At 39.7% G+C, this 19,826-nt stretch overlaps 1 protein-coding gene across 1 annotated transcript in view; it reads left to right on the top strand.

Annotated features, from left to right (window-relative positions):
* Positions 1-19,826, top strand: part of zdhhc9 (zinc finger DHHC-type palmitoyltransferase 9) — an 81,427-nt gene that overhangs the window by 17,062 nt on the left and 44,539 nt on the right. The window contains exon 2 of the mRNA XM_057849938.1: positions 16,958-17,118. Within this exon, the coding sequence (XP_057705921.1) occupies positions 16,958-17,118 (161 nt within the window). The remainder of the gene's footprint in view (positions 1-16,957; positions 17,119-19,826) is intronic.

Below are 19,826 nucleotides of genomic sequence, written 5' to 3'. Positions count from 1 at the left end.
CTCTTGTGGGCTTAAGCTGTTAGTTTTATACCCTCTGGCATTATGTCTATCCTTTTCTTTGGAAGATTACTGAGCCTACGTTCCAGGAAACTGGAATGAGTCTCCAATAGCAGAACCACGATTGAGGAAAAATGGAATCGCAACTTTTTGCCATTTAAATGAAAAATTTTACTCATAAGAAAACATATATTGCAATTTTTGGACTAGAAGCTGCTATTTTGTTCTTGCCTGGTACACCAGACTCAACGCTGTTCCAGCTATTGAGTCTGGCCACCATTCCCACGGATACAATTTCCAGGGCGGAGCAAGCCACAGCAAACAGACAGCGGAGTGGACCAATCAGCGACGGGCAGACGTGACGTTATTAACTGACGACGGAAGGACGAGGGACTTGCGCGCAGAAGTAAACATACGAAGAGAGCGGAGTTTATTCAACATGGCTAGCGCGAGACAGACTATTGTCAATGACTCGTGTCGCTGTGTTTTTGGTCATTTAAAACAGAATTTACCGCGGATTGGAACATGTTCTCGGTTATCCCGTTGACCATCTGTGTTGTGGAGACGACTTTCGGCGCGCAAGAGTGACGTTGCTCGTGAAGAACACGTCACGCAAATAAACGAATCTGATTTGTCGATTGATTTTGTACCTGCTCGAAAAGGCCGTTAATGGGATGGTTCCCAGACTATTTCTCTCAAGTGTTTGAAAAATACAGGGAGAATAGTCTGGCAGAGCCAGGCAAATTTTGTTCTACCGCTTTGAACCTTGATGCTTATATTCTAGTGCGGCTAATATATGGATTTTTTCTCCGGTGAGCTGTATATCCATAGGCGGAGTTTGACTTGTTTGACCCACATAGGCTACGTTCTTAATGCACGAATCCGATTTTTTCGTGTTTTTCCGACTCGAGTGAGGCATTAACTTGACGGTCTGAACGTGACAAGTCGCATAGAACTGGACCATTCCAATCCGATCTGGGTCACTTTCGTATGTGTTTCAAATCCGATCTGGGCCACATTTTTCCAGACTGTTGCGGCGGTCTGTACTGTCCAGTCTCTCAAATCGGAATTCATGCAGCAATGACGTCATCAAAAAGCGAGAGAGACGCCACGGTAGCGGTGCAGCTGTGCGTTACTAGCGCCTAGCTTGCCTTGAACACGGCTTTTTAGGAAGGGTCGGACTTGACAACAGTCATAAAAAAAAATAAAAATGGGTTGAGGATATGCCTGAGAATGATCGGTTTTCTGTCTGCATTAAGACCTGTAGTATGAATGTAGCCTTAGAGTGTTTGTTGCCAAAAAGCTCAATCTTGGTCTCATCTGACCAAAGCACACGGTCCCACGTGAAGCCTGGGACCGTGTGTATTTCTAAGTGGGTCTGGCGTGCCACGAAAGATGCGCATGCTGAAAAGCACCTCATACCCACTGTGAAGTATGGGGGTGGGTCAGTGATGCTGTGGGGCTGTTTCGCTTCCAAAGGCCCTGGGAACCTTGTTAGGGTGCATGGCATCATGAATGCTTTGAAATACCAGGACATTTTAAATCAAAATCTGTTGCCCTCTGCCCGAAAGCTGAAGATGGGTCGTCACTGGGTCTTTCAGCAAGACAATGACCCTAAACATATGGCCAAATCTACACAGAAATGGTTCGCCAGACACAAAATCAAGCTCCTCCCATTGCCATCTCAGTCCCCAGACCTTGTTTTGTTGGCAAAAGTGGGTTGTACAAAGTATTAACACCAGGGGTGCTAATAATTGTGACACACATTATTTGATGTCTAATAATTTTTTGTTTATGTGGGATTTTTTTCCCCGTTGAATGAATGCACTTGTATTGAAGGTTGGAGTTTTCTCTTTTTTCCCATTAAGTTCCCATATTATTTGAATTAAAAAATATATTAGAAGCTAAAAAACACATCTTTTTCAGGGGTGCCAATAATTATGGAGGGCACTGTATTTTGTTTGGAGATCTCGGTAGCCACCGTGGTGCTGTTGGATAACTGCTCGTGTCGCGTTCAGGAACTGCTCTGATTTCTAGCCATCAGCCACCTTGCTGTCCTCGACAATGTGTAGGAATAAAACACAGGTTAAATGGTAGAAAGACTAGTTAGCCATCTTGGCATGCTAACTTGCCCCGTCATCTGCTTCGTTAACAAGCTTACGTTATAATATTTGTTTTACCATCATTAGACACACTAAACAAGCTGGAGTGAACTCTTGTTGCTGGTGGGGAAACATTCATGACAGCGTTTACTTACCTTATATTTGTGATAAAGTCACGGATGACAAAATGTAAATACATACCTGTCAGGTTGTACAGTTTCGGCGTAATTTGTACAAGTGTGCACTGATTTTTTAATGTGTACAACGAACGTTCAAAATCTGTACGTTTTTCGTGCATTACGTTTGTTTTATCTCCGTTCGGATTTTGTCACCGTTTCGGCAAAGAGACGATGTGCGTTACTATGCGTTACTACGTCGGTTGAATGGGGGTGAGTGGGGTGGCGTTTATGCTCATCGCACCTGAGCCCTGTTCACATTTGTTCCGCCACTGCCGGTACAGTTTATATATAGAATGATATTGTTTTCTTGTCGAATTCTGTGGTTCGGCTTATGGTAAGGTGCACCTTATAGTCCGTTTTTGTACAGTATGAAAAGCTGGGCTTCCTTGGAAAAACAAAATCAATACAAAATGAATTTTAAAAAATCAGACTAATAAAATATATATGAAAGCTCTGGTGACAATGCATGTAGATAGATAGAGAATGGACTCTGAACGTGGGATAAATAAAATTACCACCAAATTAACAGTAGCTGCTTTCCTATTGGCCGGTCGGAAGACAGGGTGAGGCTGGCAGCTGAGGGAGGCTCTGGTGTCTCTTCTCTTATAAGATCTGCAGCCTCTGCAGAATCGGCTCTGCATGCCTTCTCCTCTTCTTATTTTTCTCTCTTCCTCATGCAACACACCCTAGCACACCGCCCAGTGACATGAACATGCATAGTTGACCGCAGAGGAGGTATGCGCATCCTTGAAAATGCGCCAACGTACTGGGGTAGCAAACATATGACGCGCCCTCATGCTTCCGCCAAGCTCCGTATGTGGTCATCAACACACTCACACACATGATGACTAGCGCACACAAAGATCAATAGGCACTTGTTTTAAAGTCTCACGTCCCAACACATCGATCGCCAAAGCAAGATCCTTTACCATGACATTTAACACTCCTGAAAAGTAGGAAACATCCCACTCTCAGATGGTAGGACAGTAGAACCAAAAAAACATGGTATGGTTTGTTTGGAATTGTTGCGTGTTATTTTTAAAGTGCGTACAACAGGAGAAAAAAAAGTCTTAAATAGCATTATTATGTGAATTAGAATAAGACTTTGAAACGATTCAACTATATACAACAATTTGGCGTTTAGCCCCTGCCTGTCATTATAGCGCTCTAGCGTCCCCAACAGGAGGATGACATCGGCAGGGTCATGGTTTAATCTGATTTAGAATTCAGCCCATTGAAGGAGAATTATTCAGAACGAGGAAAATGTGACGAAGAGAGACACAAAATGTAATTGTTTCAATCTCTCTACTCCAAAGTTTTTACAGGATATTCTTTTTATCTCCGTATTTCCCCCCAATTGCTAACAAAATGGTATGGTCATGGCAAATAACAGTCTTGTGCTAAATTGAATATGGAATATTAAAAAGGCATTTATTCAGTACAACATGGCAAAATTACTCCATCATGGTCAAAACTGTCTACTTCTTGCACTTTCCCGAACGATATTTCATGCCACCCGAGTCCGGCTTTTGTCATTTCCTTGCCCTGGCTGCGGAGAGCGTAAACAAACCAGGAAGCTTGACAGCTAGCCGACATGCTAACCCGAACCAGGTTATGTTTCAAAGTCTTCGAAGCGAAAAATCACACAAAACTAGCGCGGTTCATGTCACATGGCGGCGGGGTTGTCGATTGTCTTTGCTGATCGGCAACCCGCCCGGCGGCGAGCAAGTTACAGCTCGTCGTTCCTCATCCACCTGTTGGGGACGCTAGAGCCCTCTAATGGTTGGCGTTAGGGTTGTTCCGATCATGTTTTTTTGTTCCCGATCCGATCCCGGTCGTTTTAGTTTGAGTATGTCATGGTTCCACTTCCCATCATGGTTCCACTTCCCATCATGCATTGGGGCATGGCTGCAGTATCATTTACTGAAAGCTCAACAAATACACTAGATGGCAATATTTAGTCACAATATACAAAGTCACAAGTCTTTCTATCAGTGGATTCCTCTCACAGAAAGAATATTAATAATGTAAATGCCATCTGGAGGATTTATTGTCATAATAAACAAATACAGTACTTATGTACTGTATGTTGAATGTATATATTCGTCGGTGTTTTATTCATTTTTTTCTTAATGCATTGCCAAAATGTATATGATCGGGAAAAATTATCGGGAATGATTGGAATTGAATCGGGAGCAAAAAAAGCAATCGGATCGGGAAATATCGGGATCGGCAGATACTCAAACTAAAACGATCGGATCGGGAGCAAAAAAAAAAAAAAAAAACATGATCGGAACAACCCTACTGATATCCCTCATCTTCGAAGGGGGCAGAGGAGGTGGCATGTTGTCGACATGTATTTTTGTCGGGGCTGTGTGAGTGTGTCGGGGGAAGGTCAAATCATCGGCCAATCAAACGTGCAATTGAGGTGGGGAAAAATGGACCGGCGCATTCAGCGAGTGAAAAGGAGTAAATATAAGTTTGAACATAAGTAAAATAATTAACTTAATAATGGTTGGGTCAATTATATCCTTACAACATATGAGAAGACAATCTAAATTTCCTGTATAACTGAACTCATTATATGATGTATATAAGGTTGCTTAAAGGTTGGTGGGGACAATTTGAGCATCCTGAAAAGTTGGTCGTGTTATGTCCCTACCGTCCCTATGCAAACCTACGCCCTTGCTCTCAGAAGTACATTTTTTCTCAATGAGTTACCCAAGTAAATGTAAGGGAGTAAATGTAACGCGTTACTAGCCACCTCTGCTAATGACATACCACAGTGGCCTGTAAAAACCCATGTACTATATACACTGCAGGGTTTATATAAAAGAAGGACCCATAAATTACGGTAGTTTACCATTATTCTTCTTTTCACTTAGTGGATATTGTATGATGCAACCACTCTAATCCTATATTTAATCCTAGTAAAAAGCCCATGACCCTGGTTTGCATTTTTTTTTTTTTTTTATCGCTCTCATATGGTATTTAAATGTTGCATAATACATCGAAAAGGATTTAAAGAGGAGGAACAGATTGTATCTTCCCTAGCTCCAGACTTTAGGCTTTCATACATACTGTGGATTAAGTTTTCAAAGACTTTTGAAGGACACCTTCATGCCAACCAAGACAGTTGCTTGACAGACGAGCCGCCATTTTAAAGTTGATCTACTTTAACACCTGAGTCCACAAAAAGTCATGCCAGTATCTGATGGAAAACATTGTTATCTTTCCACAGGTCTAACAGCCACCGGAGGTATTGTTTTTCCACATTTTTTAAATAGTTTCTAAAGGCAAACGCTATTATTTGAGTAGGCTTGGAGTCAGGTATGTTAAAGTGATACATTTGAAGTTTTTTAAGATAATTGTACGTGGAAGAGAGTCTACACTCAGGAAGATTCAAAGTAAAACTTTTATACCCAGAGAAGGGTCATATGACTAATCAGCATATCTTTTGTGAGCATTAAGGTCCTCATTTATCATTCCCATTCACACTCGCCAAACTACAGGGTTGGATTGCTCCAATTAGCATCTTGAATGTTTGCAGGGCAGGGGCTGCCTTGGCTTTGTCGGACAGTGGACCGCTCAGGCAGGCAATCGGGCGGACAACCTTTTTTTTTTTTTTTTTTTTTTACAGTATGTTTTAGCGCTCAGTATGGTTGTCTAATGCAGGGGTTTTCAACCCAGTCCTCAAGGCACACTGTGGGTCCTGGTTTTTGTTCCAGCCGATCCAGCAGAGACAGTTGAACCAATGAGGCTTCTGCTAAAACAAGCCACACCTGACTGCAATCAACTGATTGCACTTGTAAAACACCAGATTGGGGAAAAAGTGTTGTCATCTTGTTTGGTAAGAATGAAATCCTGCACCCACAGTGTGCCTTAGTGGAATAGGTTGGGAACCCCTGGTCTAATGTGATCAAATTGTGCACGATTTGACAAAATTGGGAAGATATGAGAGCTATTTTTTTGCTGGGAATTTGTGGCATTGAGAAACAACAGCTGTCTCAATCTCTCTGAATATTTAGTTGCATTGTTTCTTGTATCTATGGAGCTATAATTGTCATATTGCTGTTGATGGATGACTGATGATGCACAACACAAGTCATTTTTTTGCACAAAAAAAGCTTTTTATTCAATAAAGAAACGTATGTGAAGAAGACAACAAAAGAAACTACTGTATATACAAGGGCTGGTGTAATAAAAAAAATAACCAAAAAAATGTATGTGGTGACATATGACACTTTGCCCTTTAACTGGGGCTAGGTGTTGGAGGTTGTTGCCGAAGCAATTTTTCTTTCTGCGCCCTCTTTGCGCCCACATGACAGTGAGCCAATTCCTTTGCAAAACCCACCAAGAAGTCCATCCGTCTCTCTTGCCTTCCGGTGCATGCCTGATACAACACAAATGCATTGAATGCTGCCATGTCAATCATATTGTAGAACACGCGACTGGCCATCTCCGTGTTTGAGAAAGCCAAGGGAGCCCTGGATTTGCAAATATTCAAGATGCTAATTGCAGCTATCCAAAATGAACCCCCAGCCGCTTCACACCTAGGCAACGCCACCACAGGAGTGTGTAGGGGGGTGGGCTGCTTGATTGCTCGTTTGAGTGGTCTATTGTTTGACAAAGCCAAGTAGTCAGTTTGGTATCAATGTCATCTGACACCCTTCTGGTATTTCTTTATAGCCAAAAAACCCCCGGTATTTCCAGTGTTTTAAAGGGACTATACAGCATTTAGTTTTATTTTTTACTCGCGACTGCCACCTCTGGCCTAAAGCATAACTACAGCTCGTGCATGGTGTGCATGCTTCTATGAGCATGAACATAAACCATTGAGCGGTTGGCTTATCAAATATGCACAGGAAACCTACAAACAGTTAGTAGTGAGTCTTAAGTGGGTTAGAAAAGTGTTTTTACAAGGCAGGGGCTCTGTGAAAGCGTTTGCCCAGAGTGTTCGACCCAAACACTACACTCAAAAAAATGCACACGAACTTTTCTAACTTTTAAACAGGTATTTCTCATTTTATGTAAATATTACCTTTTGTGTTTTTACAAATTGCTAAATCCATACTTTACATACAGTGTATCACAAAAATGAGTACACCCCTCGCATTTCTGCAGATATTTAAGTATATCTTTTCATGGGACAACACTGACAAAATGACACTTTGACACAACGAAAAGTTGTCTGTGTGCAGCTTATATAATAGATTTCATTTAATAGCCATTAATATCTAAACCCCTGGCAACAAAAGTGAGTACACCCCTTAGAAACTACATCCCTAAATATCCAAATTGAGTACTGCTTGTCATTTTCCCTCCAAAATGTCAAGTGACTCGTTACAAGAGTGCTGTCAGCAAAGCTGCAGAGATTGAAGAGACGGGGCTCATTCCCAACACCATGCTTGACTGTAGGCATGACACACTTTGTACTCCTCACCTGGTCGCTGCCACACATGCTTGAGACCCTCAGAACCAAAGAAATTAATCTTCATCTCATCAGACCATTGGACATGGTTCCAGTAATCCATGTGCTTTGTTGACATGTCTTCAGCAAACTGTTTGCGGGCTTTCTTGCGTACCGTCTTCAGAAGAGGCTTCCTCCTGGGGTGACAGCCATGCACACCAATTTGATGTCGAGTACGGCGTATGGTCTGAGCACTAACAGGCTGACCCCCCACCTCTTCAATCTCTGCAGCAATGCTGACAGCACTCCTGTAACGTGTCATATGACATTTTGGAGGGAAAATGACAAGCAGTACTCAATTTGGACATTTAGGGGTGTAGTTTCTAAGGGGTGTACTCACTTTTGTTGCCAGGGGTTTAGATATTAATGGCTATATTTTGAGTTATTTTGAGGGGAAAATAAATGAACTATATTACTCTATACTAGGGCTGTCAAAGTTATCGCGTTAACGGGCGGTAATTAATTTTTTAAATAATCACGTTAAAATATTTGACGCAATTAACGCACATGCCCCGCTCAAACAGATTAAAATGACAGTACAGTGTAATCTCCGCTTGTTACTTGTTTTTTGGTGTTTGGCTCCCTCTGCTGGCGCTTGGGTCCAATTGATTTAATGTGTTACACCATGAGTGAGCATGGTGTAATTATTGACATCAACAATGGCGAGCTAGTAGTTTATTTTTTGATTGAAAATTTTACAGATTTTAATAAAACGAAAACATTAAGAGGGGTTTTAATATAAAGTTTCTATAACTTGTACTAACATTTATCTTTTAAGAACTACAACTCTTTCTATCCATGGATCGCTTTAAGAGAATTTTAATAATGTTAATGCCATCTTGTTGATTTATTGTTATAATAAACAAATACAGTACTTATGTACCGTATGTTGAATGTATATATCCGTCTTGTGTCTTATCTTTCCATTCCAACAATAATTTACAGAAAAATATGGCATATTTTATAGATGGTTTGAATTGCAATGAATTACGATTAATTAATTTTTAAACTGTAATTAACTCGATTAAAAATTTTAATCGTTTGACAGCCCTACTCTATACCCTAAGAGATAATGCCTTCATTGAACAGAAAACACCATAGCAACTGCAACCACCACTCTCAGTCATGGTTGCCACAACTACCCATGAACCATTGCGGGCGTACCACATAATAGATAACAGTCGCTACAGTATGAATATCCAGCCAAAATGAATCCCTCAGTAATTTTCCAGAAAATTAAACATTTTTTTGAAATCCTGCACTTGTCTTTGAGTACTCGAAGCCACAACATATCATCATAGCTCATTTAAATTTGTTCATGAAACTGCGACATTGCAATCGAAACAATTTTCCGCACGAATTGGAGTCTTACAGAGATCAAACGTATTGAAGAACAATATTTTTTCTCATTTTTTTCAGTCTATGCCCTTATATTTAGAGGGTAAAGATGATTTTTCTGACTACAGGCCCACACTGTGCATGTACCAGCACAACCAGTTGCATTATGCATTACGTTGCATGACTCCGGCATTTCCAGCGCAGCTTGTGACGTTGAAGTATTAATAAAGGTTGATGAGTCACTGTGGTATGACAATGTGTTTTAAAATCTGGTGTCAAAGTTTACTTTTAATCACTTCTTTTCAGCCTGAAAAGGCAACTTATTTTGTGGGTTATGTTTTGTTTGCAAAGGCAGCCCTGTGGGTAAAGGTCCATAGTAGACACACCCTAGCCACAATCAGATAAACATGTGCGTGTAAAAAACACATGTGTGTTACGTGACTGTTATGGCTGTAATGACAGCAACATAAACAACTGATTACAGGATTTTCCTGCAAAGTGGTGTCTATTTACCAAACAAGGTGGTATTACCGTAATTTTTAGACTATAAGAGGTTACTTTTTTGCCTCGTCAATTTTTACTGGATTGGTGAGCTGTATGCCTTTAAAAGTTGTCAAAAGATTTCAAGTATTGATACCGTTGATCAATGTCAGTCAACTTATCAAAGAAATTTTTTAATTTCAAAAATTAGTACTAAAACTTTTCTAATCAATAAAAGCACAAGGGTGGCCAAATTTATGCACTGGCCTAGTTTTGTTTAAATAGGTATGACGTACTTTCTGTTTATACTATAAATTGCATTTCACTTCTCAAATATTACTGTGTTCTTCTGCTAAATGATATATTTACCTAAAATCTTTGTTCCAAACAAACAGTGATTTTCAAAGGAAAAGCTTAAAAATGATTAGGGGTGCCCAAACCTTTGCATACTACTGTATACTCTATATAAGTATGTATATACTGTATATACACGTATGTTTATCCATCCATCCATTATCTGCCGCTTAATCCGAGGTCAGGTCGCAGGGGCAGTAGCTATATGTTTGTATATGTATACAGTATGTATATGGCGGAAAACACAGACAAGACTGAAAAAGCAGTTTCTGCTCTTGCACCCCTCTTTAAAAGAAACTGCTGTATTTTAGGATAAAACAACTGTTGGGCTTGATAGAACAATATGTCTATATGCTGCCATAGCAGATTCATGGCACACGAAGCCCCCGAACTATTTTTAATTTGTCTGTTTTACCCTGAAAACCCCCGTTTACAGATGTCGCGCAACCGTTTTTGTTTCAACCCAGCCATGAAACGAAGATAATTAATTATATTTATTATTCAAAATGTCTGTCATTTTTAGCTTGGAATCATTAATTGACGTCTCATATTTCGTTTAAAAAAAAAAAAAAAAGACTTAAAAAAAATTATTCACTCACATATTTTAAACTTTTAAACAAATTATGTCACAATGAAAAAAATGCTGCCTGTAAAAAAGGTCACAGATAACTGAGTGAGCTGCTGTCTGCTATTTTATTTTATTTTTCCCATAACTCCCCACTCCTAAACCTCCTCTCCTCATCTATTGTTTTCATCAAACATTTTTTGAAAGAAAATCTCGACCACTCCTTGATGTCTGCGATTTCTGCATCCCGACCGTTGTTATATTACCATGTTTCACCCATAAAATCAACCAGCTGTGGCCATTCACAGCTGTGACTTGACACTCAGTGACACATGCTACATGGAGTTTTTGGATCGAAACAATGTAAGTACGCGATAATATCTCATCAAAGTCATGGCGTCTGTAATTCTGCTCTCGCGTGCTCTCACCTCCGGATAGGGTTTTGCTGTTTAAAAAAACAATTATTTATTTATCTTTTTAAATAAAAAATGCCCTCCTGTCCAAAAATGTTCTTCCCCCAGATAAATTGAGATTTTAGGCTTTCCAATGATGTATCACAAATGCATATCGGACAATTTTGAAATTTGGCCAGATTGGGGGTCTCAGAGCGGAACTTCAAGTCACCTGTGTGTTTTCATATATATACACTCACCGGCCACTTTATTAGGTACACCATGCTAGTAACGGGTTGGACCCCCTTTTTCCTTCAGAACTGCCTCAATTCTTCGTGGCATAGATTCAACGAGGTGCTGGAAGCATTCCTCAGAGTTTGGTCCATATTGACATGATGGCATCACACAGTTGGTGCAGATTTGTCGGCTGCACATCCATGATGCGAATCTTCCGTTCCACCACATCCCAAAGATGCTCTATTGCATTGAGATCTGGTGACTGTGGAGGCCATTTGAGTACAGTGAACTCATTGTCATGTTCAAGAAACCAGTCCGAGATCATTCCAGCTTTATGACATGGCGCATTATCCTGCTGAAAGTAGCCATCAGAAGTTGGGTACATTGTGGTCATAAAGTGATGGACATGGTCAGCAACAATACTCAGGTAGGCTGTGGTGTTCCAACGATGCTCAATTGGTACCAAGGGGCCCAAAGAGTGCCAAGAAAATATCCCCCACACCATTACACCACTACCACCAGCCTGAACCGTTGATACAAGGCAGGATGGATCCATGCTTTCCTGTTGTTGACGCCAAATTCTGACCCTACCATCCGAATGTCGCAGCAGGAATCGAGACTCATCAGACCAGGCAACGTTTTTCCAATCTTCTATTGTCCAATTTTGAGGAGCTTGTGCAAATTGTAGCCTCAGTTTCCTGTTCTTAGTTGAAAGGAGTGGCACCCGGCGTGGTCTTCTGCTGCTGTAGCCCATCTGCCTCAAAGTTCGACGTACTGTGCGTTCAGAGATGCTCTTCTGCCTACCTTGGTTGCAGGGCCGGCCCAGCCTATAAGCATACTATGCAGCTGCTTAGGGCCCCTGACCACTAGGGGGCCCCCAATCTGGCAATTGTGTAATTTATATTTTATTTTGTTTACTACAGTTTGATCTGACTTTTGTGAGTTTTGATTCTTGATTACAGGCTTAAAAAAATAAAAGTTCTTCCTTAACTTCTTTCTTTCCTCTTTTAGAAAAAGGTTTGGCGCTATCTACTGTAAGTACTGACAATCATTTGGGGTGAGAAGTTTGAAGTATGCAGTGCAACAAAATCTGATTAATATACAAAATATGGACGTATGGGTTGGATTGCATGTATGAGTTTCACAGTACACGGTGACGAAATGGTGGGGCAAAAATATGGGCCCCTTTGCATTATTTTGCTTAGGGCCCCCAAATGGCCTGGGCCGGCCCTGCTTGGTTGTAACGGGTGGTTATTTGAGTCACTGTTGCCTTTCTATCAGCTCGAACCAGTCTGGCCATTCTCCTCTGACCTCTGGCATCAACAAGGCATTTCCGCCCACAGAACTGGCGCTCACTGGATATTTTTTCTTTTTCGGACCATTCTCTGTAAACCCCAGAGATGGTTGTGTGTGAAAATCCCAGTAGATCAGCAGTTTCTGAAATGCTCAGACCAGCCCTTCTGGCACCAACAACCATGCCACGTTCAAAGTCACTCAAATCATCTTTCTTCCCCATACTGATGCTCGGTTTGAACTGCAGGAGATTGTCTTAAACCATGTCTACATGCCTAAATGCATTGAGTTGCCGCCATGTGATTGGTTGATTAGAAATTAAGTGTTAACGAGCAGTTGGACAGGTGTACCTAATAAAGTGGCCGATGAGTGTATACCGTAATATATATATATATATATATATATATATATATATATATATATATATATATATATATATTAGGGCTGCCAAATTATCGCGTTAACGCGCGGTAATTCATTTTTTAAATTAATCACGTTAAAATATTTGACGCAATTAACGCACATGTCTCCCGCTCAGAAAGTATTCTGCCTTTTGGTAAATTTTACAGCAAGGCGAACTCTTGTGGTCGCTTGGCGACATGGTTTATTATTTTCTTCTTTTCTTCATTATGGCTGCATGACGTCTCGGGCTGATAATGTTGTGCTTATATGATCCTTGGACAAGATTTGTCCGTAAGTATGGTTGTTGTAAAGAATGTACATATTATGTTAGTGAGCGAAATGTTATATTTTTTGTATGAGACGCTTTTTGTATATGTTTAGTGAACCTGTATAGCGTGCTAAGCTAACGTTGTTGCTAATGCAATGCTGTGTACTTTTTTGTTGTTGTTTCACTACGGTCTAAAGAGGACAGTGGTTTGAGGCCATTTTATTAATAAATCAGATGAAAAAGGAAGAAGTCTAATTCTTAAGGTGTCGTTCACTAGCTGTCTAGCTTTGGAAAAAGTAGACGCTTCGGCGTGAGGACAGCATAGACAGATTTAAATGACAGTAGAGTGAAATGCCCACTACAGTCCTTATGTACCGTATGTTGAATGTATATATCCATCTTGTGTTTTATCTTTCCATTCCAACAATTTATTTTACAGAATATATATATAATTTACAGAAAAATATGGCATATTTTATAGATGGTTTGAATTGCGATTAATTGCGATGAATTACGATTAATTAATGTTTAAGCTGTAATTAACCCGATTAAAAATTTTAATCGTTTGACAGCCCTAATATAATATATATATATATATGTGTGTGTGTGTATTTATATGTACACTGTTTTTTGGTGAAATTAGATGGGTGTGGCTAAAAGTCAGGTGTGCCTTATTGGCTAAATATTACAGCGTGAAATATCTAAACTGCTTACAAAATTCACAACATTACTCAAATATATAGAAGACAGATAAGAATCAACCACCTACAGTAATGTCATAATAACATCACCTTAAAATATTTGTCTTTGAACATTTCAACATTCCACGCACATTATTTCTACTAGAACAATTAAAAACTAGACAAGCAAGTTGTATTCAACTTTGCGTCTAAAAATATCTCATTGCAAGTAATACTAACTATTGATTTGTCAGTAAAGACCGAATATCTCTCAACATGCACTTTAATAAATTGGTAAAATGAATCCGTCTTTACGCAAGAGACCAAAACAAAGCCTTAGCAAGATGAGGGAGAAAAAGCTTGCACTTGTGATCCGATCAATAAGCCTCAGCGATGAAATCATTCTCCCTCAGGTATAGAGCAGGTGATTAAGTTCAGGTTTTTTTCCTCTCCTTTGTGAGTGATGACCTCACTGTGCCACTGAAGCATCATCGACTGCTTCTTGGCTGCCCAGGAAGCGCTCACGTCCAGGCAGGAAGCGCAAAAGCCTGATGGGAATCGATGATAGCGCGTGACTCGAATGGCTACCGGTCAACTACCAGCATTACACTTCATCAACCGGCTGGTTTCTGACAAATTGACCGTACGATGTTCGGGCCAGAGGAAATGACTTGCAATTTATTTCAGCTCTTTCCTATTGTGGAAAAATAGTGACAGATCAGACCAGTTCTACAGGTGTTTGTGTGTTGTGTGTAACATGATGCCCAAATAAGAACACCCTTTTAGTTGTTTACTAAGGAAGATATGTTGCAGAACCAATCACAATTGAATATATGAAGTAGGAATGTCCCGATCACACATTTTTGTATGAGGCAGAGTCACCTATAATGAGTGCCGATCCGAGACTTCGGCAATGTCTTAAGGAGGGAAAAGAAGAACATCCAAATGTCTTTTTCCCCCCAATTTGAACAAAACCTACATTATAGCTATATTAGAAACTGCAATTTCTGGTGAAATTACGATGGGGCTTTGCTGTGGTAGATACAGATTTATCATGTCACTTCCTGTTGATTTGGGGACATTTCGGGAACACGTTCGGTTGCATGACTGTCAATGGCATCGACTTACTTCGGCGCTAGTTGAATGTCAATGTCCTGTAATAGTAAGTTATTGGTAAAAAATCACAACTTTGAAATTTGGACATACATGGCCGTCAATGGCATGGACGTGCATGGCTGTCAATGGCATCGACTTACTTGGGGGTCAGTCAATAGGGTGTCATGGCAAATGGTCAGAAATAACAAGAACCTATGTTTGACGGCTATTAAAAATTAATGGGAAATTTGGACGTACATGGCTGTCAATGGCATCCCATTAAAATGAATAAGCAAGTTTTTGGCAAATTTTGGGGGAACTGTAGGTTTTTTACAAATTCTGTTTACAACTTTTATACCCCTTACCGTCCTGGAGTTTGTGATGTATAAATTTTGTGATTTGGTCAAAAATTTTAGGACAAGTAGCGTTTTGATTTCCCCCCAAATAACCTGCATTTACGGGTGAACGGATTTTTTTTTTTTTCTGGTCATTCGAAAATTCTGGTCATATATATATATTCGGTTCGGGTTGTACGATGCGCCGAAGAAACGCCATTCAAAAAAATATATATATATTATATGGGCCTTTGCCATCTAATAAAGCATTAACAAAATAATTAATAAAATAATTAATGTAATTGTCATGTAAAGTAATTAATGTAAAAATTAATAAAATAAAGCATTAATACAGCATTGCTTTTCAACAAAGCCAAAAAAATAAATCAAAAATCACCTTTTTTTGGCAAATTTGTAAAGCACAAAATAAGGTTGCAAACAAATTACAGTTCGATATTTTTTGTATAAAATAATATGTAATAAAATTAGGGCTGTCAAACAATTAAAATTTTTAATCGAGTTAATTACAGCTTAAAAATTAATTAATCGTAATTAATCGCAATTCAAACCATTTATAAAATATGCCATATTTTTCTGTAAATCATTGTTGGAATGGAAAGATAAGACACAAGATGGATATATACATTTAACATACGGTACATAAGGACTGTATTTGTTTATTATAACAATAAATCAACAAGATGGCATTAACATTATTAACATTCTGTTAAAGTGATCCATGGATAGAAAGACTTGTAGTTCTTAAAAGAAAAATGTTAGTACAAGTTATAGAAATTTTATATTAAAACCCCTCTTAATGTTTTCGTTTTAATAAAATTTGTAAAATTTTCAATCAAAAAATAAACTAGTAGCCCGCCATTGTTGATGTCAATAATTACTTACACAATGCTCATGGGTGCTGAAGCCTATAAAATCAGTTGCACCCAAGCGCCAGCAGAGGGCGGCAAAACTCCATAAAACACAACAAGTGAGCGTTTCACTGTACTGTCATTTAAATCTGTCTGAGCGGGGCATCTGCATTAATTGCGTCAAATGTTTTCACGTGATTAATTAAAAAAATTAATTAACGCCCGTTAATGCGATAATTTTGACAGCCCTAAATAAAATATTTGTTGTTTGTTCTTCTCCTCTTCTGTCTGCTTCCTTCCTTTCTGTCCCCCCAAAACCCAATCCTGTTCGTTGCTTTCTTTTAATAAATAAAACATAATGAACAACCACAATGGGAGTATATCAAACTCCCATGTGATACATTAAAACTGTTCAGACCATAAGGACACTCAGATTCTTATTCTCCATGTCTAAGCAGCTAAACAGGAAAGGCAAAAGTAAAAAAACATCCTTAGTTTGTCCTGAAAAGTAAAAATGCTGCTCATGCAATCAAAAATGTATTCTTACCTCTCTCAGTATATTAACTTTCATTTGATAATTCAAATATGCTCTCAAGAAAATGCCACAACTACCATGGAACATTGAGTTGATTCATAGAGTTTCCACTGCACGATTTGGTCAGGCCTAGACTGCTGATTTATGATGATGTGTCTCCAGTCCACCAGATTGTGAGGGCAGCATGGCATGATGTTATTTATTCCCAACCCTGACTTTTATCTGCCACAGTTTACGACCTCGTGTCCAGAACAGCAGTTGACGATATGCACGGTTTTTGTGATGTCAGGCCTTTTTACAAGCCATATTTATGAATGGCACGAAAAGGTCTAACAGTACCGTTTGTATTTTTTTTGTCTCCTATAGATGTCCGTATCTCGCTGTCCACCTATCCGCCACCATCCCAGTCTTCGCCGTTGTGCTCTTCCTCTTTGTCATAGCCATGCTATTGAGGACCAGCTTCAGTGACCCGGGGGTCCTTCCTCGAGCGCTCCCTGAGGAGGCCAGGTTCATCGAGATGGAGATTGGTGAGTCTTATTTATTTATTTGTTTGTTTTTAACCACATGTCATTTTCGATACTCATACAGTGGGGCAAATAAGTATTTAGTCAACCACTATTTGTGCAAGTTCTCCCACTTGAAAATATAAGAAAGGCCTGTAATTGTCAACATGGGTAAACCTCAACCATGAGGGACAGAATGTGAAAAAAAAACAGAAAATCACATTGTGTGATTTTTAAAGAATTTATTTGCAAATCATGGTGAAAAATAAGTATTTGGTCAATACGAAAAGTTCATCTCAATACTTTTTATGTACCCTTTGTTGGCAATAACGGAGGCTAAACATTTTCTGTAACTCTTTACAAGCTTTTCACACACTTTTGCTGGTATTTTTGGCCCATTCCTCCATGCAGATGTCCTCTAGAGCAGTGATGTTTTTGGGCTGTCGTTGGGCAGCACGGACTTTCAACTGGGTTGAGATCTGGAGACTGGCTAGGCCACTCCAGGACCTTGAAATGCTTCTTACGTAGCCACTCCTTTGTTGCCCTGGCTGTGTGTTTGGGGTCATTGTCATGCTGAAAGACCCAGCCACGTCTCATCTTCAATGTCCTTGCTGATGGAAGGAGATTTTCACTCAAAATCTCTCGATACATGGCCCCATTCATTCTTTCCTTTACACAGACCAGTCGTCCTGGTCCCTTTGCAGAAAAACAGCCCCAAAGCATGATGTTTCCACCCCCATGCTTCACAGTGGGTATGGTGTTCTACAGATGCAATTCACTATCCTTTTCCTCCAAACACGAGAACCTGTGTTTCTACCAAAAATTTCTATTTTGGTTTCATCTGACCATAACACATTCTCCCAGTCCTCTTCTGGATCATCTAAATTAGGGCTGCAGCTATCGAATATTTTAGTAATCGATTAATCGACTGAAAATTCTGTCGATTAATCGAGCAATCGGATAATATAGATAAAATATACATGAGAAAACAAGACATACATCTAATATCGAACCATTTTCAGTCAATCAGTGTCTTCACTTTTTATGTACATTGTTGAAAACAGCCAACAATTGCATCTCAGATGTGACTTGGAACAAAAAAATCACTGCTTTCACTCAAAAAACTTTTAGATCTTATTAAAAAAAACAGAAAAACAACAACATATTTCTTATCTAAAAATGTCATTACGCTTGATAATACACAGCACTTAAAAGCTTGGTGTTTTTCCCACATGTTTCAATTGAATTTCCATTTGTGTCAGGCTATTTTTAACTTCTATTTAAGTTTTGAGTTAGTCTAAACTGTTAGTCCTGATGGGATTTTGAGTTTTTGCAGTGATCAAAATAAATGTATGATACCTGCTGTATTGGAGCATTAGGGTGTTACTTGGTGTTTTATCCAGTAATGACTACTGAGCTAAAATTGACAGTTAGCAGTTTTATTTTACACCCCCATCACTCTACAGCGCTATGTTTTCACAGATTAGATAAAGCCAGTGTGTAAGACATGTTAGCCACGCATTGACAGTGGTCATAATTAATAGGAAAGTAGCCTTCCTCATGGCTAACGTTACGTGATCGAGTGACAGTTACGTTATATTTATTAGCGCTGAGAAATCTACTGCTTTAAGATGGCGGCTGTTTACTAACGCCACCCAGACGCGGCCGAGTCTGTCATTTCGCATCTAGTTCTATGTACGTGCGATCTCTATGAGATGCATCAGGTGCTACCTGCTACCATCGTAGCATCATACATGCGGGCATAGTTTTTAGCAACGTCGGCGTAGTTTGTAGCGGCGTTCGGCTGCAGTAAGATTTTTTTTTTTTTTTTGCTTCTTCCTCTACGCACGTGAGACGTCAGCGCGTTGTCCCGCATTAAAAGTAGTCTGGGCAAAACGTGATGCTTAGAGCTGGCAAAATTAAACAATTCCTCGAGGTGAATAAAATTACTCGGATCAGTTTTTAAACTCGAGTTACTCGAGTATTCATTTCAGCTCTAATCTAACTGCTCTCTAGCGAACCGCATACGGGCCTGGACGTGTACTTTCTTCAGCAGGGGGACACGTCTGGCAGTGCAGGATTTGAGTCCCTGGCGGTGCATTTTGTTACTGATCGTAGCCTTTGTTACTGTGGTCCCAGCTCTCTGTAGGTCCTTCACTAGGTCCCACCATGTAGTTCAGGGATTTTTGCTCACCGTTCTTGTTATCATTTTGACGCCACGGGGTGAGATCTTGCACGGAGCCCCAGATCAAGGGAGATTATCAGTGGTCTTGTATGTCTTCCATTTTGTAATAATTGCTCCCACAGTTGATTTCTTTACACCAAGCGTTTTACCTATTGCAGATTCAGTCTTCCCAGCCTGGTGCAGGTTTACAATTTTGTCTCTGGTGTCCTTCGACAGCTCTTTGGTCTTGGCCATAGTGAAGTTTGGAGTGTGACTGACTGAAGTTGTCTTTTATACCGATAATGAGTTAAAACAGGTGCCATTAATACAGGTAACGAGTGCAGCCTCGTTAGACCTCGTTAGAAGAAGTTAGACCTCTTTGACAGCCAGAAATCTTGCTTGTTTGTCAGTGACCAAATACGTATTTTCCACTCTAATTTGGAAGTAAATTCCTTAAAAAATCAAACAATGTGATTTTCTGTTTTTTTTCCCACATTCTGTCTCTCATGGTTGAGGTTTACCCATGTTGACAATTACAGGCCTCTCTAATCTTTTCAAGTAGGAGAAC

Source organism: Corythoichthys intestinalis, chromosome 11, assembly GCF_030265065.1.
Source record: "Corythoichthys intestinalis isolate RoL2023-P3 chromosome 11, ASM3026506v1, whole genome shotgun sequence".
Lineage (NCBI taxonomy): Eukaryota > Metazoa > Chordata > Actinopteri > Syngnathiformes > Syngnathidae > Corythoichthys > Corythoichthys intestinalis.
The sequence above is the reverse complement of the archived record's forward strand: the minus strand, read 5'-3'. Positions and strand labels throughout refer to the sequence as shown.